General features: G+C 44.9%; 1 protein-coding gene, 1 non-coding gene and 1 pseudogene across 3 annotated transcripts; 2 read left to right on the forward strand and 1 right to left on the reverse strand.

Moving 5' to 3' along the window:
- The first annotated feature begins 649 nt into the window (after positions 1 to 649).
- LOC146196792 (uncharacterized) lies at positions 650 to 19,196 on the forward strand. 2 transcript variants are annotated; one of them, XM_084598530.1, is made up of 8 exons: positions 650 to 986; positions 7,175 to 7,346; positions 10,149 to 10,342; positions 12,453 to 12,609; positions 13,681 to 13,781; positions 15,098 to 15,254; positions 15,701 to 15,801; positions 18,111 to 19,196. In XM_084598530.1, exons 1-8 carry the CDS (start codon positions 923 to 925, stop codon positions 18,323 to 18,325), a joined length of 1,161 nt encoding a protein of 386 aa, XP_084454656.1. In that variant the 5' UTR covers positions 650 to 922; the 3' UTR covers positions 18,326 to 19,196. The 2 variants fall into 2 exon arrangements, with proteins under 2 accessions (XP_084454656.1, XP_084454655.1); XM_084598529.1 differs by having other exon boundaries at positions 657 to 986; positions 18,108 to 19,196.
- Positions 19,197 to 24,233: 5,037 nt separating this feature from the next.
- On the reverse strand, positions 24,234 to 24,305 carry TRNAH-GUG (transfer RNA histidin (anticodon GUG)). The gene has a single exon. It is a non-coding gene; the product is annotated as a tRNA-His (tRNA).
- Positions 24,306 to 27,418: 3,113 nt separating this feature from the next.
- The window catches only part of LOC146196794 (beta-mannosidase-like), a 46,472-nt pseudogene continuing 45,987 nt past the window's right edge, over positions 27,419 to 27,903 (forward strand).

The raw sequence follows: 27,903 nt of genomic DNA on the forward strand, positions 1-27,903 counted from the left end.
GACACCCCATGGGGCTGGGACAGGTAGTTCACCGCCGCTTGCGGTAGCGGCTAGCCTGCCACCGAATTTTTATTTGTTGTAGGTCGTCATTGCACCCGCCATCGCTTCGGTGGTGGACGACGGCTGTTGCGTCGCGCGTCTTTCTCTCCCTCTACTTTTCCTTCTTCTCTATTTTATCTTGTTGTTGACATACTCCCCTGATGGGGCTGGGTGGGACAGGTGGGTCACCGCCGCTTGAGATGGTGGCTAACCTGCCACAGAATTTTTTATGTTGTAGGCCGTCATTGCACCCGCCACCGTTTCGGTGGTGGACGACGGCTGTTGCTGCTCCGCACGTCTTTCTCTCCCTCTTCCTTTTCTTTCTTCTCTATTTTCTCTTCTGTCTGCACGAGGCAGCGGAGGTGGCTCAGCTACAGAGCCAGTAGCAGGCCTGTGCATTTTCTTTTCCTTCTTTCTACAGCCACAACAACATTCTCTTGTTGTTGTTCCTTCCTTTTTCCTTTCTTTCGCTCTTTCTTTCTTATTTTGTTGCGATCCGATTACTTTTGATATGGTCTTTGAGCTACCCCTTGTTTCATGAGCAAGCAACAGTCACAATTACAAAAGGTGCGCACGCGCTTCTAGGACGATTTGAAGACTTTCTGACATCATCGCCAAACTACGTATATCTGCGGTGTGTGGCATTATCGACATTTTGATAAGAAAATAACAGCTGTGTGAAAAAAAGCTTAAATTTCGTGGCCACGCGATCGTAGACCACGCGTCTTGTTTCTCAGCGATTTCGCTGGTGAAACAAGTCGCGCTGCAAAAACCTCGGTTTATACTTAGACACCTGTGGTCGCACCCCTGCATTTCTGAGTGAACGCGCACAACGGATACGAATTCGCTGGACAAGCACCTGTCGCACCTTTTTTGTGTCGGAATGGCTTATTACAGCAGCTCGTCGAGAAGGGCTGCTCCGAGGCAAGGAAGACAGCGTGATGCAGGTGAGTACGCCCACCCTGTGGCAATGTCTAAAATTTGTTTTTTTAGTGGGGGAAATGGCTGATACAGACGGGTTCGATTCTACAGTGGCGGTGAATATTTACCTTCTGTCGCTGTTTGAAAAATGAGGGGCGGGTGGGAGGTGAGGCAAATGGGAAGTTTCACTTTTACGCTTATTGTAGAGTTGCAGGGACTAAACACGAACACATGCAAAAGTCGTACCGCCATCGGCATGCTTAACGCGAACGCTGTACAGTGCGGCTTGGACAGACAATGATCTGGCATGTGTGCAACGGCTGACTATAGCTGGAACGCAACCCGATTTTGCGTGCCTTTCGCTTGTGTCTGAGCTACGAATTAAACTAAGATTGAGAAAAGGAGAGGAGACGTAATTTTCGGTTTAGCAAGGACAGAAACAAAATGAGAATTTAAAGACGAATACGCTACTGAATGTGTGAAATTTGAGCATAGATTCTTACGCTTTATGCCGCTCTATATTGAGATAAATGATTTTAGAGTCATGTAAGTACGGAAATTTACCGAACGCAGCATATTTTCCACGCATACCTCATCTACTCATGGCCTTTTCAGTCCTTGACAATGATAAAGGAAGATTAGTGGTTGCAGAAAAGGGGGGAGAAATGTTCTACTTGCGGCACCAGTGGCCGGTACTGAAAGAGCGGGTATAGACGAGTATTTCTCGAGGTCGTCACAGCAGTGGGTGCAGTTACGAGGGAGAGGAACAGGATTTTTTCGTGCGTAAGTGGTATGAAGTTCTCGTTTATCTTTAACTAGACTGAGGTTCCCTGTTACTATATCATTCGTGTGGGTTTGTGCGCGGTTAACCAGCGGTGTAGGAAGTGTACGACGTCTTTGGTGAACGCGGCAGGCGAGAAGTGGACAGCGACTATTAGCGAGCCGGTGCAAAAATTCGCAACACAGTTCGCGAACGTCATCCGAAGTACTAAACACTTGGGTCAGTTCTACAGACAAACCCTTCTCGCCGCTTTGATATGGTCCCAGCGAGCGCCTTAGAGTAATGGTATAGCCTGCAATTTCGAGGGGTCCCTTAATGTTTTCTCGTTAAGAGTCCCTCAAGATCCATAGGCTACCATTCATCAAACTGTCCGAGGCGTCAATGTTGGTTATGGACACTAAAGGTCACCAGGGAAAGAGCAGAATCTTGTGCCCCAGGTCGGCCTTTGCCGCATCCAATAGGGTGGCCACCCGGATTCCAATTCACAGTACGCTTAAGGTTCGCTTTAAAGTGTTGTACAGTACTCACGGATTGAAATAGGACACTCGGAGCGCGTGGCCGTCGCTGCATGCAGCGCCGCCCGGGGATGCTCATGGAACCAAGGTGCTGCATTGTGGTATAGCTCGAGGGGGAGAACATCTAAGAAGCAGAACTGCTCCTTCCGGTCGCCAATAAGCCGGCCTGTTTACCACACTGCCTTGCATTCAGTGACGGCCACGCGCTCCGAATGTCCTATTTCAATCCGTGAGTACTGTACTCGATGGCGTTAAGAGATACTTCGGGATCCCAACGCTACCACTTCACTGCACTGTCCAAGGCGGCTATATTTCTGATGACAATGACGAGTTGCGAGAATCAGATTGAAATATTGCGCCCCAGGTTCACCACAGAATACCCTGTAGCTGTCCACCGGTTATGACGATGGCGACGCCGCTCGAGCCAGGAATGGCGCCTAAGCGGTGTTCTCGCGTAAATCACCGATGTAGAGTTTTGGGGGTTCTTGATTTCTTCGTTCTCTCAAAGCGCGCATCGCAGTGTTGTCGCTGTACTTTTCCTGAAATTTGTTTCATGTGGCAGCTTTATAGGGCCAAGCATGAAATGTTCCCAAACTGCCGCACCCAACGTAAGGTGGCCGAGATACGAAAACTGCTGAACTTTTCATGTGGCAGCTTTAGGGCCAAACATGAAATTTTCCCAAACTGCCGCACCCAACGTAAGGTGGCCGAGATACGAAAACTGCTGAACTTTTTTCCGTGCGCGCTTGATACCGCGGCCACGGCGTGCGCCGAGGTGAAAGGCGGATAAAATTAACACTCTTACTGATATCGTCATGCACCGCTAACATCAAGGTAGATTTACCATGATAGCGAAGGCTGCAGCTAGCGTGTTCTAGGAGGCGATTTTATAACACTAATAGACGCCCATAGGTTCAAAACATGTCTGATCATGGGTATTCCCGCACCCCTTAGCTATTGGGGCAAGTTAATTTTGGGACGTTGTATGATGTTCCGCCTATGTATGCTGTTGTTGCGAATTATAAAGTGGCAATTTCTTGGAGCCACCTTGCCATATTTACGAGGTAGTCCTTTTGGAGGGGGCCTTTCAGCACTCCCCAATATTGGTGTAAGACCGTTGTGCTTATGGCAGTGTGGGCAGGGCAACGTTATTTTTCGTCTTTTTTTTCGTTGGCCCCGCTAACGTCTGTCAAACGTGGAAAAGACAGCAAAGAGCAAACCAGCATCTCTTCTGAATGGACAGGCCCAGATTATTACAGTATGACCTGTAAAGAGCTTGGGTAACCGCACGATTCGCAATAGTGTCAAACAAATATAAAAGGAAACAACGAAGTGCTTAAGTGGTTTAAGAAAATAACTTACTCGTTCGTAAAAGAATGTCTTAACATATATTCCTTTTCTGTTGGTGCATAGCATTCCATTTTTGATAGCATTTATTTATTTATTTACTTTGTATACTCAAAAAGCCCGGAGGCATTACAGAGAGGAGGGGCATGCAAAATCACTGGGAGTTTCCTATATCTTTTTGGCATCGGTGGTGGCAGTGATGGAGCCGGTTCCAGTCTTTGCAGTTCGAGGAGTAAATGAATTCAAGCATATAGGGTGGTTAGGTAGTTCGGAATCCCTACTTTGAAGCCGTGATCAGTGCGAGAGGATATATAGGATGGAGGAAGCGGTAACTGATCTTTCAGAATTGGGTTAGCATAACAAATCGAGTAGAAAATGCATAAGCGAAAATATATACGAGCAGAGAAAGAACTGTAAGACCAAGGGTTTTTATTAGATGCACTTGCTGGGCGTGAGTAATTTGAAACAAAAAACGCGCGGCGTGGGCCTGAAAGGAATTTAAATTGTTAATTATTTGATTAGAATCCCATATGGAGCATAAGTTTCACTTATGCTCCGTCCTATATGAATGAAGCTTAACGAAACTATTCGCCGCTGTGAAATGGCGACGTAAGAAACCGAGTGTACGGTTAGCCTGGTTAGTTATAGTTAACGTGCATTTTCCAAGAACATTTGCAGGTTATGTGAACACCTAGATATTTTTACAATAATATAGGCGATAACGAAAACTTAGGTAGATAGCGAGTGGTATTATCTGAGTTCGGCGAGAAATACGAATGTATTTGCATTTAGTAGTGCTTATCTGTCACTGAGCCATGTAAAAATTGCGTACAAGTCAGACTGCAAACACGTCACGTCAAAGGTATTATTAATTAGGATATAGCACAAAATCAACCGCAAGAAAGTTTAATTTGAGAAGAAACATTGTTAGGAAGGTCCTTAACATAAATTAGAAACAAGCGAGGACTTAACACAGAACGAGGAACGCCAGAAGTTACAGAATTAAGAGGCGAGTGATAACCATTAACTGCACATATTGGCTTCGGTTGTTGAGAAATTATTTAATCCAATCTAACACCTGATCGTCTATAGTAAGAGCAGAAAGTTTAGTAGTAGTCATGCAAAACAGTGTCCAAAGTCTTATCAAAATCTAAAGAGAGTCAAAGTAACGCTAGCATCCAGCGCTCGAAATAAATCATTATTCAAAGAAAGAAGTTGCGTTTCACATTAAAATAACCTTCAGAAGCCATGTTGACAAGAATTAAAAAGTTGTTAGATTTGAGGAAAGTAATAAGGTGAGAATAAATTATGTGTTCAAGAAGTTTCCATGGTAAACTGCATGGCTAATGCAATTAATGCATATTCAAGTGCTGAAACAGTGCTACCTGATTTATGTAAAATAACCACCTTCCCCACCTTCCAATCACTGGGCATGAAGAAACTCTACAACGATTGTACGAAATTTCATGAAGAATCAAGGATGAGGATGTGGTTGCAATTTTCAAGAAGTTTGCTGTTACGCCGTCGACACCTGAGGAAGCTGAAATTTCTTTTCACACAATCAATGCTTATCGGTTCCATGTGTAGCAAGATGCACAAAAATTGGGGTAACAGTTCTGGGATGTAGACGAAAGCATGAGGCGGAAAATTCAGTGAACGCTTTGCAGCAGTCTCTTTCAGGTATCGGTGCATTGATATTTACTGAAAGGTCGAATGTATTCGGTTTATTTCCGCTTACCACATTCCAAATTTTCCCAGGATTGTCTTGCAAGAAGTACGCCAGAGGGCAGAGACTACTGGGCCCAAGGATATGGGATCAAATTGCGGTCGCGGCGGCCGCTTTTCGTCAATTATAATATAATTCGTTCACAAGAAGAGAAAAGCGCAGTATCTCACACTTATCTCTGTAGACACCTGAAGCGCACCGTAATGAAAGGGAGAAAGGTGGGAGTGCAAGTGGAAAGAAGAGTCGTAGTGGATGGCTACGGAATAATCTCGACTATTTGGGAATTTTTAACGTGCGCTGACATCGCACAGCACACGGATGCCTCTTCGTTTCGCGCTTCCATCTATGCGCAGCCGCCGGTGGTCCGAATCGAACCCGAGTACTCCGGCACAGTAGTCGGACACCTTAACCACTGCACCACCGCGGTGGGGCTGCTGCATTTCAATGGAAGCGAAAAGCAAGGCGCCCGTACGCTGTACGATGTCAGTGCATTTCAAAAAAGTATTACAGGTGGTCAAAATTTCCGAAGCCCTCCACTACGTCATCTCTATAGCCTGAGTCGCTTTGGGACGTTTACCTCATAAACCAAACGAAACTTTTTTGTACTCAACAATAGCGGTATTTGTAAGCGTGCCAGCATTCGACCGTTCGTGCTACATCTCTCCGAAATAGCATTTTCAGTAGGAGCCGCGCGCCTTTGTTAAACTTCGGGGCATGAATGTTATAATTTGTTTCTTGGCTCCAGCGGACAGACCATCGCGGCGCTGGCGCCGTTTTAAGCCACGCTGTTGAGCCTTCTGATTAAAATTACTGATGCTGGTACAGTCGTCAATTAGAACTTAAAATTACGCTATGTTGGGTACCAGTCCACCGTTGTATACAAGCGCCTCGTTGGGCATGTTCGGGAGGGGGGAACGCTGGTTGTCTGAAACAACTTATTCATAAACGGCGCGTTGCCTCCTTCGAAGGCGTGTCTGACTTTTGCTAATCTTATTCCCAATTGAGCACATTTGCTAGAGCTCTCGAAATGCATGCATGGGTTGGCACCGACGACTATTATCAGTAACTATTGAGGTAGCCTGCACCTGAGGACACATCGCTGCACGGATGACCTGATCTTCGTCGTTATCGCCGAATCTGTCCGTAGCCACCGACCGCAATTGCAGTGATCACCGCAGGCCACGCAACCTGCGCAGAGGCTGCTGCGGAGGAGCGCTGCGATAATTGTCATCAGTGCAGCGGCGCATGCTCAAATGCAGGTTATTTCAAACGATGGGTAATCGGCACGCATCACCCGCGAAGCTCGACGTACTCCTTTCGAGCGCTTAGAGCAGCCCCGGGCTGACGACCAAGTGTTAGTTGTGGACTTTTTGTTGGCTGGCTGTTTTCAATGCGGAAGCATTACTACCCGCATTCTTGGAATTCGCCGGTGCGGCTGCGAAGCTTCCTTACAGCAATCGCTCAAAATTATGAACTCGCCGCCGGTGTGTTTTGAGCCCAGGCCATGCCAAAGAGATCAACTTCGCTAGCCGTTTCGTTAAGCCCATAGGGCTAGAAAACCACATTACCGTAGTACGTTGCCACACAAACATATTTTGGTCACAAATACCTCTTCCTGAGCCTATTAGGAATTGTTAGGCTTAGTTAAGTCTAATATGCCTGAAGAAGCCTATAGGTAATGCGCGAGTACTCCCTGCTTTCGCGCGTAAAACTTCGCAAAGCTGTGGCTAAACAAGTGCCATTTTCTTTTACACGCCAATAAAGTGCCGGTCGCGGGATTGTCTTTATTCTACAAATCAATTGTTCTTGTGCTCCGCACGTCTTTTCTTTTTTTTTTTTTCGAAGCTCTCCGTTTTTGGGGAATAACGTGTGACGACTGCGGTCAGGACGGCATCGTCGGCACTCGCTGGAAGTGTGACGTGTGCCGGGACTTTGACCTGTGCAACGACTGCTACAGAAGCAGCGAGCACAGCCAGGAACACGCCTTCTGGCGCATAGACGTCCCCGAGACCACAGGGTGAGTGTTCATGCATACCTTCCATTCGATAGCAACAGTGACGTCGAGGGACTTGAGAATATGGATGTTATTCTGCCGTTAGAAGTCGCCTGTATGTGCACCCCAACGTACGCTACCGTGTATGCTGCGTAGCGCTTTCATTTTGATGTAGCTGGGCTGTACTGATTCCGGACATAGCTTCGGAAGGGCTACAGACCCTTCACATATATATTCTGTCATAAGCAAATCTAAACATTTGTGTGCAGATATACTTAGAAGCCCATATTTAAAAACATATAGCATGAATGGCTCAAATTCTGAAGGCCTAAGCCACAGCAGGCACCTCCACACTTGCAGAATCGAAGATCTAGCCTCCAAGAGAACACTTCTGTGACCAATTAGTTAGTTGCTCCATTATCCGAAGCTCTTAATGAAACGAGAACTCAGCTAGAGTATTCTTTTAAAAAATTAGCGGGGACACTCAAGTTCCGCCTTTTAATTGTATACCATGCGGCCACGTTAATGGCTCCCGTCGGAGGCTGCCCTGGTCGATCTTCGTTCTCGTACAGCACATTGCTCCTCGCTTAATCACTATTTCCTTAATTTGTGCATGTGTTATCCTACACATAATCTTTAGCCGGCAATTGTCAACTAACGTATCATGAGGAAGACCGCCAGACAGATTTAAAGCGCAGTTTTAACCAAGCCGTACGAAAGTGCTTGCATGATCCAGAAGTGTCTGGCACAGGGTTTAAAGGTTCACACGATTTCGATTGAGCCCCTCTCAAAAGCGCTACCCGAGTTGGCAACTCCTGTCATTGTATATGGTCACACCACGTCGCTCAACTCTGTCACCAATCAGGGCCCTTCCACGTCACCTGCCAGCTACCAATTAGATACCAGAGCCGTGCTCCCAATTTTTCGCTCATACCGCAGGAAGTTCTAGAGAACATGACCTCTAGTGATGATTTCGCTTTAGAAGACTTCATAGCATGACAAAAAACTAGCTCGCAGCCCCCCTATAGACAGCGCTGCCTCGGCGCACAGTAGAACGATTGTCTATTTTTCTTGTGAAAATCACTTTTTTAAGCCATAGCTTCACTACGCGAGGTGAAGCCAAGGTCACCGTCTGTTTCATGTGACCTTAACATCTTCGAGGTCAAGTTGAAACTTAAGCCACAACCACTTGTGGTATCTATGATCCCACCAAAAGTGAAGGTCAAGATCAAATGTCAAAGGTCAACTGAAGGGGGAAGTAGCCATAGAGTTCCTTACACTAACTAGAGGGAAAGCTGAGGGCGCTGCACTTCAGCCACCATGGGCGCGCTAAGAATCATGGGCCGGTGTGCTACTTGTTGCGGGACAGTCGGTTTTTCTCGGGTACGTGGAGTGGCGTTACTGCGATGTTTCTTTTTCGTCATCATCATCATTTGAAGGTGCGTACATAGACCGCGAAAGCCATAGTAGCGAAGGCTCAAAAGCAGACGTCGCCAATAAATGGTTTCTGTTTCCCGAAATGCCACTAAAAACTTCCTGAAGTGATTGCGCAACCATAAATATTTTTATAACGTTTTTTTATTTCAAAGTTTGCATATTAAGTGCGAAATATTGGTATTTGTGCTGCTCAAAACTAAGCCAATAGGAGAAAGAGCCATCGCTTATATTGGATAAATATCACATTGACATGCTGTTTCTCTCTCTCTTTACAATTTATAGTCACAATATTCAATCTTAGGGCATTATTTACGGTAGAACAACGTTTATCTTTGCATTAGTTTTGGCCAAAAGTTGTAGTTCTGCACTCGGTAGCTCACCGGCCCATGATGCTTTGAGCGCCCATGGTGGCTGAACTGGCCGTCTGGAAACTCCATGTAAACGCACATAGACGGCAGCACAGCTTTCCCTCTAGGTAAGAGTAAGAAACTCTATGGAAGTAGCTTAACGCGTGAGCAGCTCCGAAATGGGACCATAAGTTCATTTTAAGGGTAAACGAAATATTCGACCTGGAATTAGGCACGGCTCAGCCAAGTTCCATTACAAAGTAGGGAGCGTGTACATAGACTTGGTCTTACAGCGGCAAACTGTCCAGTCGAATCTGTGGGTACGCTAAGCTCAAACCAAGACGAACATCTTTACGGGTCATTGGAGTATCTTCATAGTCATAACCGACTAAAAACCTTCTGCTGAACAAAGATCTTCACCATGTGTAACCATGCCTCAGCTATCTCTTGACACATTTAATCGAAGCTAAGCCACAGCTATTTTGCTGCAAAATTACAGCATCGCTGAGTCCACAAGGGATTTCAAATGTACCCAACACTACAAACTTCGTCAAGACCCTTCTAGATGTTTAAGAGAAATTAAAAAGGATGTGTGTAAAAACGAAGATGCCATACGCAAGCGTATATCTGCGTCTGCTGATAAGGCGGTTGCCACTGGGGCCGATTGTGGGCTTAGTGCACACTGTCTGGAAATAATACATCAGCACAAAACTTCGTATCTTGCTCTTGTGCATACGTGCCCTTGGTAGTTTTGATCGGAATTCCCTCTCGATGAAGGCGAAAAGAAAGGCGTCCATGTGCTGTGCGATGTCAGTGCACGTTAAAGAACCCCAGGCGGTCGAAATTTCCAGAGTCCTCCACTATGGCGTCTCTCATAGCCTGGGTTGCTTTGGGACATTAAACCCTACAAACCAACTAAACCAAACCGGAATACCCTCGTTTTGTGACCTATATGAAGATTTAGAACTTTCGGGTGCCACATTCGGGACGATGAAACTGCGTGGGCAACGGATAACTTATCATTGCCTCTCAATAACTCCAGGTTTAAGGTGCCCCCGAGACAAAGACCAACCAGCTCGCGACGCCGACACACCTTATATCAAGGAGATAGTGACCTCCAACAAAGTCGGCGGCTGAATCAAGGAGAAATGTTTCCGGTGGGAGCAGCCGGATTTCATTGCAGATCCATCTTCGATGAAGAGTTGACTGACAGAGATCGATGGATATTCCAGGACAGTGAGTCATGTGTTTTACGGTTAGATTACAAATTGCATCACCACGACAATTACTCAAATTCGAAGTTGTTCATTTCTGCCCACTGATTCGTGGATACGAAAAGGGGGTATAAGAGAGAATGTTCCTGTGCTGTCATTACCTCCTCCGTCCTTTTTATCACACAGTAGCGCTCAAACTAACTACATCTGCTTGCAGCGGTATTCACAACCAAGTTCTTAATTAATGGTGAATAACTCATGTTCGATGGCATTTTTGCAAATATAAAACCGATCTTATTCCATTTTTATTAGGCCCTGCTTATTCTAGGGAAATTTTTTTAAGTCCCACATTTACATCATGGATTGTCTTAAGTAAGGAAAAGGACGCACGCTCATCTTTTTGACACTTCAGTGTGATGCTAAGGCGCGGCATTATGAACGGATCCAGGGGAGTAGTAAAGTTACGCTCACTTAATGAGACCTCGGAAAACATTATTTATCACTTCGACGGGGTAGCTTGCACGCTGTCCAAAGTCCAAGGCAAGTTGTTAAGAAATGACCGAGTCGCTTCAGTAGCGGGAGCGGGACAGAATTGGCAGGTAAGGAGGGCAGTCTGCGATATCCAGGAGGATTTGATCGCCGGTGTTAAAGCCGCATCCCACGCGGATTCTCCTCAAAGTCACTTCCTCACGGGGAATTAGACCACCGGGAAGGTTAGGTCCACACGGTGCAATAGCACGCGTGGAGCGGCGGGGAAATTATTTTGCGGGCACTATGGCGTCTCTTGTAGATGACTTGGTTTGCCACTCTCTGTGGGTAGGATACATAATCAATTTCTCGGAGACGACGCATTGTGTGGCGAGCCGCTCATACAGCGCCGACAAGGTACGGAAATGCTTGCACGATAATAGTGTTTAAATGCGTTATTGAAAATCGAATTTATTCAAACCAAATGTAATTCAACATTATGAAGTAATTCAACATTATGAAGTAATTCAACATTATGAAGTAATTCAACATTATGAAGTAATTCAACATTATGAAGTAATTCAACATTATGAAGTAATTCAACATTATGAAGTAATTCAACATTAAAAAGAAATTGAATTCACTTAACGAACATTTTTCGGCTGTGGGCGGGACGCGTACCCGCGCCCTTAGAATTGCGATCCAGAAACACTGTCGCAACTCACGCAACGCGCTTTTTAGAAACGGCATTTAATGCAATAAAACAATGCTGTATGTACAAGCTAATCTTCTCTTGAGGTGAGCATGCGAAGAAGCCGTCGATCTTTGAAGGCGCGTTGCGTTTTTCACGGCCGCATATCGAACCAAAGTGGCACTGAGATGGGCCTGGAAGTCCTGAAAATTGATGGACCTGGATGGACTGATGCTTCGGAGAGAGCAGCCAAGTGTTTCACGCTAAGAATGAACGATCCCGCACCTGCGCTATATACGATGCTGGTGTAATCATATGGTGTAATCATATATGGATGCTTTCAATGCAACAATCACTACAGCAATCTGCTGCACATACTAATGCACTAAACCTAAGTTACCAGAACTGACAGGGCCGAACAGATAATCAAGCTTCATATGCTCAGAAGAACAAAGGTGACAAAAAAGCATGCCAAATCAGACATGAAGGATAGCGCAATGAATTTTCTGTAGAAGATAAGATTTTGGTCGTCAGAAGCATGTTCGAGCTGTCTTGCCCAGCTGTCTTGCCGAGTTGTATGCCAATATGCCAATTAATCAGCAGTAGCGTCGTTCGAGTAATCTAATCCTGGCACTGCAGCCTTTTGATTCACGCAAAATGAAAAATACTGCCATGTTCTGTTCGTTGTCAATGCACATTGAAGAACGCCATAATGTCGCGGTCAGAATTTCTCATAGCCTTGCCCACCGTAGTTTTTAGTGCGCTCAGCTTTAGAATGTTCCACTCCATGTACAACCATATTCGGCCTCTGATAGCCTCCCCGGCACCGGCTTCAAAATGGCGAGAATTCTTGGTTAAGCAGCGTTGTAAAATGTTGAGCAATATAGATAAAGGCTTCATGCAATGTATTGTCTATTTGATGCTGTTTCAATGACAACGTTCTTGGAGCCCACCTTTATTTCCCACTTTATAGGCTTACAGGCCCTTGGAAGCATCTGGAACGACATTGGAAGTGGCATATCCAACGCACTGCGGGGGTTCGACGGGCATTTCGACCGATATAGTCACAACGCTGTTAGCACGTTTGCTTCCGTCGGTGACCTCGATTTTGCAGCGACCGCCGATGGAGAGTAAGCAATGAGCAATATTTTCTGAGCTTTTTTGAACGCGTGCAGTTGCTTAAATACATTATGCCCTCGGTATCTGACAACAAGACGTAATGATACACCAGTGGGCAGGTTATCATGGGATAAGTGGCACTTTTCAGCACCATTTATTTAGTCCTTTCTTACGTCCCTAGTGATTATTTTTACTTGGTTTGGACCAATTCTAATACCAGGAGGCGTACTTCGTAAGAGTCCGTAAAATAACTCCAATGTTTCGGTTCTCCCACGAACGAGTCATGCAGTCACTCCTCTCGTCCACATCTTTCACGCATCCTCAGACAGACCTTCCCGAGGCAATTTTTCTGAAATGTATAGAAAAAACTTATGTATAGAAAAATCGTTCTTTTTATCTGTTGAAATACACAAAATATTGCATATGGAGGCGATGGATATGAGTATTAAATTAGGAGCCAGTTACTGACAGTTACTGCCAGAAAACACAATGAAGCGCATTTGTAAACAGCCAGCATTGCAGCACAGGTACCGCTACACCGCCTTGTGGCGAATATATAAAATACTTATGTTAACAGGCCCAAGCTCAATTACCGGCACTCGGCATCGTTGCTTCTGTGCTGTCATTTTTTAGCGGTTAACTTTTGGAAGCGTGTGAGAGCAATTCGAACCCCATTCTTCCTTAAATTGTAATCTTTTTTTGTGCGTTTTCACCACGCAACTCATTACTAATTTACCCTTTAAGGTATTTTCGATGTTAGATCCCATATTGAAATAATTAAGTGAAAATAACTCTATAGGCTCATCGAAAAAAAAATGTTTTTCGCTGCCAACAGTTCATCTCCGATGTAATTGTTTCACTAGTAGGTGCTTGTTAATAACCTTTAGGTTCAATTATGCGTGCTATACAACAAATCGCGCCGCTTAAAACACTTTAACACGAGCTGGAAGGCTGGTGCACTGTACCTGTGACAGTTTGCAAATATGCCAACCTTGGTGACCAGTTCCTGCAACGCCATTTTTTTAACAATGAGTAAAGTTTTACCCACCACGTACAAATGACCGAGTCCATGGTGATTCCAGGACATGGCTTTCCACCAGGCGAGGATACGACGACCTGCAAAGCCGCGGGGGCCCCTTCGCTGGGCTGGACGCATCTTACGAAGAATGGCAAGAACGAAATGGTGGGATGTTTCTCAGTAGCATATAGTTAGTTTCCTACGCAAAGGGGGAACATGTCCTCGGTTTTTTTAATAGCTGCCCCTTTCCAACTATATCTCTCACAAGCCCGCAAGCCCACACACACACGCACACTCACACACGCTCGGACTCACGCACATACAGGTCTACGCTAGTGTCCAACAAAGCAGGACATCCGGGCAGATTTCACTAGCCTCACCAAAGGGCCCCGTATACTATAATTGCTCTGCGGGGCGAAGCCACTCGCCCATAATGTACGGCTGCAAGTGGAAAAAAAATGAATTGCACATTGCTTCTCGTAACACAATCCGAAATTTTGCATTTAAGTCCACGTACAGTGGCAGTCTGCGCAGGAAACGCTAGCCGTTCATAACGCTGTACAGAGTTAAGACACAGCGCAGCGGACAAAAGACAAGAGAGTATAGACAGGCAGTCACAGAAAATTAGAATGTCGCACCAACTAGCTCAAATATCCATTCTATTGCTGTACAGAGCAATGATTTAAATGCTCACGAGAACTGGTGTGCATAATTTCCTAAGGAGCTAAAGCAATATATGTTGCTGGGCGAGTTGGTAGAGCATAACGGAAAACAGCGCTAATAGACGGAGGACAAGAAAAAGGACACACCACCGCGCTAAAATCCTTCAAATTTATTAGGGAGCCCGCTGTAGGCGGCATCTGGCGGCAGCGCGCGTGGCGGGAGAACTGCCAGTTTCGCCACCTCAATACCAACAGCTCTAATATGATCATCATCTACAAGTTACCCGATTTGCACCTGAATTTTGTCCACAAATTGCAGCCCAGCCTCCGAGCCTCCCCCGAATTTTGAGTCTAAAATGAAGCGCCCTATCTATACGTTATCATTCCATCCTCAGATCTCATCATTTGTTTAGTGTAGTATATCATCGACAAGAACGCCGATATAAATCCAATTTGAACAATTTTTAGAGTGATAACAAGCATAAAATCACTGCTTCTTGTTGTTGTTGTTGTTTTTTTTTTTCGGGGGGGGGGGGGGGGAGGGAGGGGGGGTCATATAGTAAAAAAAGCGAATCCCACTTCTTAAGACGAATATAAACGCACATGTTTATAAGCTAAACTGGAAGTTAATATAGATGCACTGATAATTGAGTCGGTCAGTAGAGATATTAGCAACAGCAATCCTCCCTTATCAGTTACGACCACTTTAGGGCCCTTTCGCAGATCTCATAAGGCCGTTTAGCTGAGCAGCTAATTGAAAGAGGCACACTACCGTCTCTGCTGGTGGCTTACAAAAACTATCCAATTCCTGCATTACAGCTGTCTTGAATTCAGACAGCGAGGACCCGTTCTGCGGGGCAGGCTTGGAATGTGAGTGCGATGGTTCCGGAGTACTCTGCGCTGCGTGTTCTGTTGCGTCAAGCCGTAGCATGGATGACGATCATCTTTGGTACCACAGTTCTCCCAACGAAACAAGGCACGTGCATTCTCACTAAACCTGTCCTTCTTTACCATTTATTGCGTTTCCTAGCCTTTACTGACTTCCGCTGCGTTCCGATAATATAGCCTCGTTTTTAGAGCTTTCGTTTTCGCCGCTATACGAGAGGAAAGAACGTGTGGCTTGAAGAGGACAAAGTGCTCAGGTGGCACTGGGCTGTAATAACAAAACCGACTTCAGTCATGCACTTCACTGCGCATGACTGAAGTTTTCTTTTTTTTTTTGATCGCAGAAGAACAGTGCTGTGGTCAAGCTGTAATATTTAATATAGAAAGATTTTTATGTTCCTTGCGACATCCTCGACACCGAGGGAATCTCTTTTGGACCAAACATTCAAGCTTAATTTTCTTATTACGTGATTTTGCCTTGTCAATGGGTGGCTAGTGCACAGTCAACTTGCAAATGATCCTTATCTCTTGTTCCAGGCAAAGCTCAGTGCCGAGGTTGTCATCTACCCGTTCCAGAGTCTGGGATATATATAACGAAGTGCGAGCTGAACATGAAGACGAAAGACAGCGCAATAGAGGTTGGCGCTTTTTTTTTTGTGTTTCTGGGCGTGATGTTGTTGTTATTGCGAGTAGAAGGAACTCTATCTGACTTTGACGATCTTGATGACCAATCGTGTGAGTAACTAAGCACGTATCAATAGGGCTCTCCTTTCGGAACATAGCGCTTCATTTGGGAATATGTGTTTTGGCTTATGTGCTTCGGCATCTGTGTGGCATCGTCAGGAAGATAATTTGCTTATGAACAATCACTTGCACTCTCTAGCGCCTTGGGAGTCGATTTGGCTTTATAATTGTTGGCATTATCGTACTTGAGTCGGAAATGTATCTAAAAGCTTGCATTTTTCCTGCAGGGCTGTGTATAATCTATTCAGCAGTACGGTGAGCCACATGTGACGGCTGGTTACCGGGGTCTTGTGGTTTCATCGCGAGAAACAGAAAGAGGAAGCTTTAACAATGTAGAAAAAAAAAATAGATATAGGTTTAACCCTGCTAAACCTAAGTAAGCAAAGCGAAAGCTGCGGCATGCTTCGCTCCACCCGCCTCTCTTTGTCTCTGTGCCTAGGTAGATCCCATGATAGCGAAACTCGTATAGTGACACCATAGTGACAACTGAGCGAGGCACGAGTTTCTTTCCACCACTTCGCCACCCTGGGAACTCCATGTGCATAGTACTAGTGCAAATAACAAACAAAAATATATGACGCCATGATGGCGTATGCTAAATTTTGAAAACTTTATTATTGTATACTACGAAAGGCAAGTTCAACGACAACGAAGATGGAACGGCGATCGGCTAGGACGACGAGAATTTGACCCCGCATTCACGCATTTTAACTCGACAGGCAGTTTGACTGCCAAGTTAAGCGAACTCTGTCCAAGCATCATTCCGTCTCCGTCGACGCTGGCCTTGTCTTTCTGTGGGCGTTATGCAAAGGCATGGTGCGTTACTCCCCTACATATATCTACCTTCGCTGTATGGAGCTGGCCTGATGAATGACCAATACACGGTAGTGCTTGTACACCACGATAAACACAAAGGCAGTCTGGAGTGTCGGAGAAGCAACAGCAGTATGTCAGTTCTTGGACGTGGTCAAGCAGCAACATGGTACTGTAAATGGTACAAAAGGCGTTAAAATGAGGTGGAATATACATCTCGATTAATAACTCAAAGTACAATGTTGCAGCATATACAAACAAGCTTGAAGATGATAAAAACACATTAAAAAGCGTGTACTGTCATGCACATCTTTTTTTGTGTGTGTATATTTATTTACAAGATAACTTGCAATATTACATAAATGCTTGGCATCCAGCTACGAGTAATGTGGCCTTGCACTCTCGCAGCCAACATGCAGAACGTTGAGTAAGGCTTCATAAAACCCATTATTAAAGCTAATATTTTATAACCAGGATGAAGCTTCTGTGCAGCTATGTACCCACAGGCTACACTTCTCGGGACATACAAATGAAGAACAGCCCGCACAGAAACCAACACGCGGGCGTTGCCACAATTAATGACAGCGCTCTGTGCAAACGCACTGTTACATCAGACCGCATTGTAATTGATGAAATTTTTCGTTTACAAACAGCAGTCAGCTTGCACGCATCATGCCAAGGTGGTAAGATTCCTATCAACTCAAATATTGCGCAACTGAAATTTATGCATGCCGCAGAAAAGCTTCACTAACCCTTCTAATAAAACGTCGGAGATCTGAATAGACTCAAGTATATTTAGTCTTTGAACCTGTGTCCTGCCCTTTGCATGAGCAGCTACGTTACGAAATTCGGTATCTCTTTTTTTTTTTTTTTGAAAACTAATGAAGCCTAACCCGCGTGAACAAGGAAAACAGTTCATCATATACAGTATCTCTGCACTCTGCCAAGCAATTTTCTACTTTCTCATCAAGAAGGGAGCAAAGCACTTGACAGATATTGTCTCGCGACACAAGTCTCTCAACAGAAGACATGCAGCAAAAATAAGCAAGAGGTTATTCTCATGATGTTTCAATGCTGATGTCATTTGGTAAATAAAGACGACTCTGAAACTATAAGCTGGGTTAGTTCTGGCGGTGTGTCCCTGACAATGAACTTTTGCGGTTACCTCCGTGTACCTCTCCCTAACAATATGCGCCTGTAAATGATTCCATAAATATTCTGTGGACCCGTACTGCTGCACCTTTGTGTGGTATAGTAGGCTTTGCTTTTGATATAGGCACCTAAATCAAGACATCGCTATCGTTATTTTACATAAATTATCCAATCCCTATGTCCTGATGTCACCATCGCTTACTCGTACGTAACATGCTTCTTTTTTTTTTGCCAGAAGCACACGTTCGAAGCAGCGCTGAAGCTAATACCCAAGGAAATCTCGAGTCCCGCCTGCGAGAGCTCGAAGCCATCCACAACTGCGTCATCTGTTTCGAACGTCGACGAAACGTGGTATTCACCTGCGGTCATGGTGCCTGCGCCACCTGCGCTGGCAACATCAGGACCTGCCACATATGTCGCCAGGCCATCACCCAGAGGATCACCGTGTATTAAGCCAGAGCAAAAAGACCCTTCTGTTCATTTACAATGTCTTACATGAGTTTACACAACAGCTATGTACATTATTTTTTTTTTCCTGATGTAATTAGGACAGCTTAGCCTTCCCAGTTCTCCCTTCAGGTTTGACATATTTGGGCCTTAAGTGCGGGAGACCAATTTTCTTACCCTCTTAGCTATTTCATTCCGGCTTAAGCCTGCCAACACATCTTGCCCGTAAACAGGTGCTGCGATGTCGTAGTCCTATGGTTAGCGGTACTTGGGGTACCGAAACGGGAAATGGTTATATGAAGTACAACAGTGCTCCGTTAATTCGTACTTTGAGTGATATGTTGTCTTACACAGCATGCATCTTGTTCGCCTCTCCACTATATTCGCAAGTAGTTTTGGTTGTTCACATCTCCGAGTCTTTTCTTTTGTGATATGCAATAGCATATATATGATACGTGGTGCCCGAAAAAGCGATCTTTTTTTTTCGCGTACAGGCTCCAGTAGAGTGCAAACGCTTTACAATGTATGTAGCAGTTCAACGGTCGCTACTTCAAGTCAAGTGAACAAAGCCATTAATGGAGCCAGAATTTTGCGTCTGCCTACACCGCTGCCTGTGAAACATTTTCTGGAGCATGAACTGACTGCAATGCATCTGTGTTGTCAACTTGTTTATAGTGTTGATTACAATTGCTTGTTCAAGGACAAACATATAAAAGTATTTTCCCCCCTACAGAGTGAAGTGTTTGTTGACAAGTGGCCACTGTTTCTGCTGCATTGCTGAAATTGTTTGTAGTCGCTGCCACGAATACAGCATGCAGCTCTTAATTTTCGCGCGAGAATAATGTCCTGTTGAAATAAACAAAAATGCGACTGTTTTGCAACTAATTGGTTGTCTTCTTCCTGCATTACACTAGATGTTGAAATCACGAGAATAGAGCACATAACAAAGAATGTAATTCATCAAATCGAAAACCAGGAGATCCTTAGGGGTTCAGGTAATAGAGTACATATTCACCATTGTGGCTCAGTGGTTAAGGTGTTCGGCTATTGACCTCAATGACATCAGGAGGATTCCCGATGCGGTAGCCACTTTTCGACGGAAGCGAAACTCGATTTAAGTACCCGTGTGCTGTGATCATAGATCAGGTAGCCGAAATTTCTGAAATGTTCCATTACGGCGATTGTCATCGCTCAATAGCGTTGCCACGTTATAAACTATAACCCAAACCAAACCAAGGTAACAAACTTCCTGGGCGTTGTGTACACCGGCGAGTACCGTGGACAAAAAAAAGAGGATATACCCTTAGTGTAACACGTACCGCCACAGTTAGCGAACGCCATCAGTGCACACGCGCCTGCAGGTCGTCCTCAGGCTGCTAGGTGATGCCAGCTGATGTACCCGCCATCTGCGGACGCACTTGTCCCATCGGAATAAACAAGCGCATGCGCGCTGATGGCGCGCGTTAGCGGTAGCAGTGGCAATTCGCGCAATGCTAAAGGTGTACTGAATCATCTTCCCGCAAACAAATGTTTTCTATCCGACTTGTATAGCCCCATAAGTATCTGCTATTAAAAACGACTGTCCTCATTTTTCCTCCCCGCTAGTACATTGAAAAGAGCCAGAAATAAAAGATGCCAGGCCGATGCCACGCTCCTCCACTGAAAGCATAATCCGGATGGATTTTTTTTTTCACCTCGCTATACCGCGAAGGGTGGAAAGAAACCACACTGCATCGTCTCCGTCTCTTTCGTCAACTTTGTCTACGAACGTCGTGGTTTTTCGCGGGCCATTAATATGAAAATACGCCACTTCCAATTCTACCCGAGTAAGATTTCGATAAATAATGTCAGAAAGATCGATTACGAAGCCAATGGCAACCCGGACTAGTTTGTCTCCAAGAAATCATCCTGGTAAAGCAGCTCTCTAAAAGCAGGGAGCTCTTGTTCTTGCGTTGAAGAAATCAACTGTTCCTCTGTTTCAGTGCCATCCACATCGCTTGCTGGTTGTTTGGTTTGAGGGGTTTAACGTCCCAAAGTGCTTCGGGGTATGAGAGACGCCGTAGTGGAGGGCTCTGGAAATTTAGACCCACTGGGGTTCTTTAACGTGCACTGAGATAGCACAAAACACGGCCGATTAGCTTTCTGCCTCCACTGAAAAGCGGCCGCCGTGGCACGGATTCGATCCCGCAGCCTTGGGCATAGTAGTCGAGCGCCCTACCACTGCACCACCCCGGTGAGGATCCCTCAATTGGTTTCAAGTGGAGCCCGTTTGGATGCCCGAGTTCTTATGTTCTCTGAAGAAGCTCTGGCTGAAGTCAGAACGCAGCTTGTGTTACGAAATTGGTCCTGAAAGTTATTCTATGAAATGATGTATCACGAACGTAGCAAGTTACTGAGCGCTAGCTCTTACACTGATCGAGAGGACAGCAACGTGTAACGGTTACTGTCCGAAAATAGATTCTTGTGGGTTAGCGAAAACACGGAATTCTTGTCGACAAAAATAGATGCAATCATTCGCTTCTGACTCGTTACTTCTCCCCCAAAAAGGGCTGGCTTCCATTGTTTTGAAGTGAAACATGCTACAGTGTAGTCTCAGAGACCTGTGGTTAAGGACAAATCGGTGTAGAACTACGTATTTAACTTCCAAAATTGGCCTGTGGGCGAGACACTTTGGTTTGTTTGGTTTGTTGGGTTTAACGTCCCCAAATGATTCAGGCTATGAGAGACGCCATAGTGGAGGACTCCGGAAATGTCGACCACCTGTGGTTCTTTAACGTGCACTGACATCGTACAGCACACGGGCGCCTTGCTTTTCGCCTCCATCGAAGAGCGGCCATCGAAGAGCGCCGTAACCACTGCGCCACCCCGAAGGGACTACGAGACACTTGTATTTCCGCTTTTGCTGTCTTCTAGCTTATAGTCACCGTTTTCGGCGAGATTCTCCTATGCGTACCGGTCAGGCTCACACTGAGTTTAAAGAGGCATTCAACAAATATTTAGGAGGAGTGGAAATCCTTTGCGAATATCTTTTCTCATTGATGGGTATTTTTACACACACAGACTCACTTTGCTGCGTGTGCCATCGTATAAGTACTTAAAAAAGCATAGTTTATTTTGGCGTTGTAGTGAAATCATACCCCACCTTGTTATTGGTGAAAAAAATAATTTCTTGCCATAGCTGCCATTTTATATATTAAAAAGTTCAAAACCTACAAGATGTTTTAAGAAATAAAATACTTTCTGTATAAGTTTCTTTATTCGAAACAAGGTACCGAAATGGAAAATTGCAAATATTATACCAATTTTTGTTTTCGCAGTAGTCATTCCGACTGCCCCCCCCCCCCCCCCCCCCACCCCCCTTCAGTTGTACACAATTCAAAGCCGCCGCTTCAAGTATGACGAATCAGAACTCATCAGACGTCTAAAAAAAGACTGTACGATAGGGAAGCTTATCTTTTGGGGCCTATTCAGCCATCAGTAGCAGAGTGAGGCGATCGCTGTGAAAATAAGGAAAGGTATTACGTTGTGCACAACCATTCAGTATCATTTATTTCAGGAATTAGAATGAACAACCATCGATGCAGATGCCCGTGGGTTATGCGATGGCAGCGCACGTCAAAGAGCTACGTCATCTCTTTCCTTATCAACCTCGCACAATATAGGCAAAAATATTCGCGATACAGTCAATTCCTTCTTCCTTTTAAGATAAGTTAACTGTGTCGCGAAGTATGCCTCATGTATATGATGGTGCACATTTTCTCCTTGTGAACCGCTTCTTTTATTTATTCTGTGCAATAAGAAATTACCAGTTCATAGTGCGCCTTTGCATATGTCTCGTACGTTCTTCCGCCAGCAGTTTACTTTCGTGTCTAATACTTGTGTGTAAGTATGTGTGTGCGTGCGTGTGTGCTTGTGTTTAAGAATGTGACAATTCGTACAACAGTCCGTGCTATGAACCCTTTAACCCGTAAATCATTTCGTTGAATAAATGGTTTCTACTTCTAACACTGCCTGGAGCAACCATAGCTGTCAAAGAAGAAAGCAAGCGCAGTAGCACGCGAGGCACAGCCCGCGAGAATTCCGCCGCAGAAGAAGAAGCTGCTGTTCCGGCCGCCACAGGTCCTTTAGCGCCGCTCGTCAAAGCCACCGGTAACCTGGACCTCAAAGCCTGGACTGAGCGGGTCGCTGGTCCGTTGACAGGCGCCCGAATCACCGCAGCCTCCGAGCTATCCGAGACGAAGGCGCCTTCGGAAACGATACAGCGGCCTCCTCCATGTTGCGCCGAACATCGGTGTTCGCTGAACTGCTGCTTCGGGGCCAGAACCATAGGACAGCGTCGCGCCGCCTGAACAAATCCAGTATCACTGTGCTAGTCGCCGCCAGTCTGCTTATCCTCGTGGTCATGTGGTTCGGTCTTTGCTCATGTCCATCAAGCCACAACAGCTCATCTTGCACTCGCTCCTTCCGAAACCATCCGTGGCACGACGGGTTCTGGGTAATGTCAGCTTGGACGCCACCAGCAGTTCTGTCACTTCTGCACCGACCAGTGGCGGAGGCTGTCTTTCAGTACTCGCTGAGGCTGTCTTTCAGTACTCGCAGCTTGCAGTGCAGCTTGTCCTCGATCTGTTTCTTTCTACGTCCCCGTGTTTTTTTATTCTGATACATCAAAAACCTGATGTAGTACGTAACAACTAGCTCACTTATCCACCCTTTTAACGTGGGACAGACGTTTGCTCTGGAATGGGCGTAGTTGGGCTCATAACGATAGCGCCAATTTTTTAAGACATTTCGGGCACATAAATTTTTGCGCATTGACATTACTCCTGTAGTTCTTTACATACGTAATATTCTAAAATGGCGGCGTGTGCAACAGCTCAATAGCAACCATCGCTCTATACCGCTCTTTTTTGTTTGCTTTAAGCTAACAGAAAATGTAAGTCACTAATATGTAGTAATTTTTTAATGCATAGTAATTGTGGTACGGACATCTCTCGAATATCAGCATATAAGTACCTGAGAATGAAAATATTACATGATATTTATTCGTCCGCCCATAATACAGCTATTACCAATGAAGGTAATTATGTTCCGTCATATGACGTAATGTACCGTTAGTTTCCTATGCGCAGTCCCTCGCCTATATAATGGCAGTTCGTCCTAATTTAGAATATGTATGCGCAGTATATGGGAGCATCATATGTTTTGCTTGATTCAAACGTTTGAATCCGCGGAGTTACGTTCATCCACTGAGATTGTTCTTCACGTTGTAGCATCATCGACATATTTAAAGCTTACCTGTTGTATCTCGAGAAACTTCTAAAAATCAAATGTATGAACCTCTTTCACATATTTTATCACTCATCCTGTGCACATTTTAAGCCAGCTCATATTTCGTCTGCCTTGCCACAATTCACGCTTATTCTTCTAACGTACGCACAACTGTGCGTCTTCATAATCGTTTGTCCTAAAGGCAACCGAGTGGAATGGCCTTCGTGCCGGCGCCGTGCTCCATTCCAGCACCACCGCTTTTAATATACTTTAAACTAAGCGCCATCAATTTCCAGCTCATTATGCGCACTGCTATAATTTTCTTCATACAACGCCCCTATTAATCCAATTTAAGGTGGTCAATAGTTAAATAAATGTAAACTTATCGAAGCTGTCACTTCCCGAAAGCCAATTCCGAGTCACACGAACTCGGCTTTCCGTTTCTTTCAGATTAATGAAAGAACAGGAGGTAAAAGCTGTTACGAAAATCAGGAGCGGAGACAAAAATAAAAGGAAAGCTATGTTGTAGGCTGCGTCCTGAATAACGCAGTTTGTGTGTGCAAACCTAAATGTTGCGCGACAAAAAAAAAAAAAGCAAGTCTGTTTTGCTGTGGAAAGAAAAAGCAAAAAAAAAAATCAAAACATTTGCCGTGACCAGGATTCGAACCTGGGTTATTGCGGCCACAACGCAAGGTACTAACCACTATACGATCACGGCTATTCCCGAAGGACGGTTTGTCTTGCCGGTCGCGTATGACACATTCGAGGCGCGAGAAACCCGTTTATCAGTGCGAAGTAGGTCAGCTGTGTTGCGGCAGAGCGCAGCTCGTATACAGGTGCCTTCTTATTCAAGCGCTCTTTTTCCGGGTTCCTTATTCTATCGTTATCAATTTCCGCTGCCCTTCATTGCAATTTCTGGAAATTCATTTGGTCGCCAAATTTGCCTCGGTATTTCCCACGCTGCAATTAAGCTACCGGTAAAGTTCTGACGCAATGAATCGGGGTAAACACTGGTGCCAAATGCATCGTCTAGCATTATTATTCCTACGCCAAAATCTTCGGAAATGTCAAATACAGAAATTAGGACTTATTCGTCCGTTTATTTACATTGTGCAATAGGGACGGACGCTGTGGTCAGGCAGAGAAATGTATGCAGTCAAGAGTCGACAGTTTTTGCGGATTTGTTCATCTTGAAAAGGGATAGCGGCCTACGATATGCAACGGGAGCAGATGCACCACCAGGTTGGAAGCATAAGACGAGAGTCGACTAGCACTGACAAAAAGGAAAGCACAGATGATGTTTTTTTTGTTTTTTTTTTCTCGTTTAGGAGGAGCTTAATCTCTTACTACTTACATTTGTTGGGTTCTCGTCTATTTCTCCGTCACTCTAAGATTCAATCTGGAGGGCCAATTGTCACGTGTGCATAACTGCAGCATTGCAAATAATTACATCCATACAATAGAGTCCACCACCTGCTCCACCATGTGTGACGTCATGATTCCCTAAAACCACGTGACCGAGCCCCCCTCCCCCCCTTCCCACTTCTGCATTACCTACTATACTATCGCCTGACCTTCTCTACACCCTCGCGGGAATGGGTGCGTGTGTCGCCACTTAGAACCATCACTGGTAGCAAAATTGTGGTCCACCCGGGTTCTGAATGATGTCAAACAAATCGGCACAATATGGCGCACAGAAGTGTTTTTGGAGCTGAGTCCTAACATCTGCAAGGTATTCGCACGACGACCTTTCCTTCCTCGAAACCTTGATAATATGAGACTTTTCTGGAGGCCGTGGCAGGAGAACCAGCGGACATGTAGAGGTGCAGGTTGTACCAAACGAATCATTGTTTCGTGATGTACACCCTGGTTCTGGTATTGAGGAAGTACCAATGTAATTCTGGTGATAATTGATTAGAAAGTAGAAGTAAATTATATACTAGGAAAAGTAGTTGAATTTGAAAAAAAAAAATCGTTTCAGAAATAATGTTATATACGTCATGTATATTTATTCATCAGCCATGTCAATATGAACCTCTTCAGGTTGACAGACATGATTACGTAGAACACAGTGTGAAATTATGGAAGTTGTGGCTCTTTCAATATAAGCCCCTTCAAGGTACGCGAAAAAAAAAAATCTCACTTGGGCAAAGTTTGAAAAAATTTAGAAACATACTAAGTTCTCGAAGCAGACAAAAATAACAAGCACATTAAACCAATCATGACATCCTACAAAAACTGAAGCGCCCCTTGTTATTACACCTAGCCTAAATTGACCAAACCACACAAGTTGTGGCGCCCTTAGTGGTCGAAACTTGTGTGCGCTTTAGGGGCGAAACCAGTTGGAAAACACTTTATTTGCGTCATCAGGCAATGACTTACAAAATGCCAAATGTTTTAGAAGTCAACCACCCAGTTTTTAAAAGGTCTTAGCTGGAACCACCCAAATGATTACAAATACTTCATCTCAGACGTTTTCTTTTCTTTTTTTTAATTAAGCAAGCTTGTCATAAGGCATATTATAAAAACCCGTGTAAATTATTTTCCGTAAGGAACCGGAGACGTTATTTTTTTTTCAGTAGTCAATTTTATCCCTCAAAAAATAAATGAAAATAAGAAAGCAACAAATAATTACTATTATTTAGTTTCCGTTCGTCTATATGTTAGCATAAGAGAAACCCACACGGTCTAGAACTTGCAGGACCGCTTTTTCTAGTCTGTTATTTATTGCAGCTCGTGCGGTGTTCATTTCTACCAGAGGTTCTTTTTCCAACTTTTCATCGGTAATCTTTCCCGCCTCAGGAGAAGCTTGTAATCGATACACTGAAATATATATGACGCAAAACACTGCTTACTGCACGATTAACATAATTGAGATTGTGAGAGCATTATTACTTCGAAAATATCGCAGTCAGGATTGAGGTGTTTCGAGGTTCGAAAATCTAACCATAGAGCGCCGACGAGAATGTAAACGGGTTAACTAGCCATCGCCTCTCCACAGAAATGGCGAGGAGGGTGATAATAAAGAAGAACAAAACTAATAGCAGCTGCTCGCCAGAAGGGATGAATCGCAGACAAAGAAGATGGAAAGAACAAAGCGAGAGAAAGAGAGCGGTGCGCAAACAGACACTGCCATCCGCTGCACGTACACTCGAGGAGGGGTATGGGTAGAGACAGCATTGAAAAGCAACAAGCCTCGGTCTCCAGCCTCGGATTGTCGCTTCAAGGAAAGGTGGAAGCCGACAGTGCCTGCGGCACCTGTCTTTCACTGGCGCAAAGCGACGAGAGCCGCCACGGCCAACTGGGGCAGCGCCTCTGTGGAGAGAACGCAAAGGTTTGCGCTGCCCTTGGCTTTCTACCTAAGCGTCAATGGAGGTGACTTCTCCCCTATCTCCTGTCGTCTATATTTTCGCCTTTTCTACTTTCGTGCTCCGGTTTCCTTATATTTTTATTGTTATTTTCATTCCCTCTTTTTCCTATTTTTCGTCCTTCTTCTTTGCTGCCCTGCTGCGTTATTTCTCCTGCTCTTTTTGTCTCATTTTCAGCTCTTTTTTACCATGCATCTTATCTGTGTACTTCACAAGACCTGACTTTTTTTTTTTTTTTTTTTTGCTTCCGCTTGGTTTCTCCTTTTTTAATCCCGATCCTTTGCCTCGCATAAAACTGGGGCTTCCCGACATTATACCACTTTTTAATTGCCACCTAGGTTCTCTGTCGACTACCTACGGCTCTTCACACTAAAGTCTATGTTCCATTCTGTGCCACTTCTTTTTAATATGGTGCAGAGCTTCGACAAAAGATCTTCCTGTGCAGGGCAGTTGACGAGGCGACATGTTGATTGATTACACGCCGCTTCTCACCGCGGGTACGGCTTTCCTGCTGTGTTCCTGCTTCCGCGCCATCGAAGCCGTTTTTCAGGTGTCCTTGGACGGCAAATGGAATGTCACCGCTTCGGAGAAGTGTTCGTATTCACTCTGATATCTTAGAACCATTTCATCCCCGCCGCTGCTGTCTTCCTTGTCCTCGTTGTAATAACGGGCGGTTTCAGGTCGGCACCTCTGAGTTCAAAATGCCCTTGCACTCTTGAGTGCAAGTGGTAGCCACTTCCGGCTCAGATGGCTCCGATCAGACGACTCCAAGTCAGGGATATAACGACACTGCTGAAAATCATGGCGGCAAGATGATCGTGAGCGCGATTTTTGTGGTCACAAACACGTCCTACAGTAACGAGAATTTATCTGCCATATGGATGTGTGAGGGGATCTGAATCCTCTGATGCGTTAACCCCAGTTGTCAGAAGGTAAAAGCTCGTGACC

The sequence above is a fragment of the Amblyomma maculatum genome, chromosome 3 (genome assembly GCF_055883805.1).
Source record: "Amblyomma maculatum isolate TAMU_Amacu chromosome 3, ASM5588380v1, whole genome shotgun sequence".
Lineage (NCBI taxonomy): Eukaryota > Metazoa > Arthropoda > Arachnida > Ixodida > Ixodidae > Amblyomma > Amblyomma maculatum.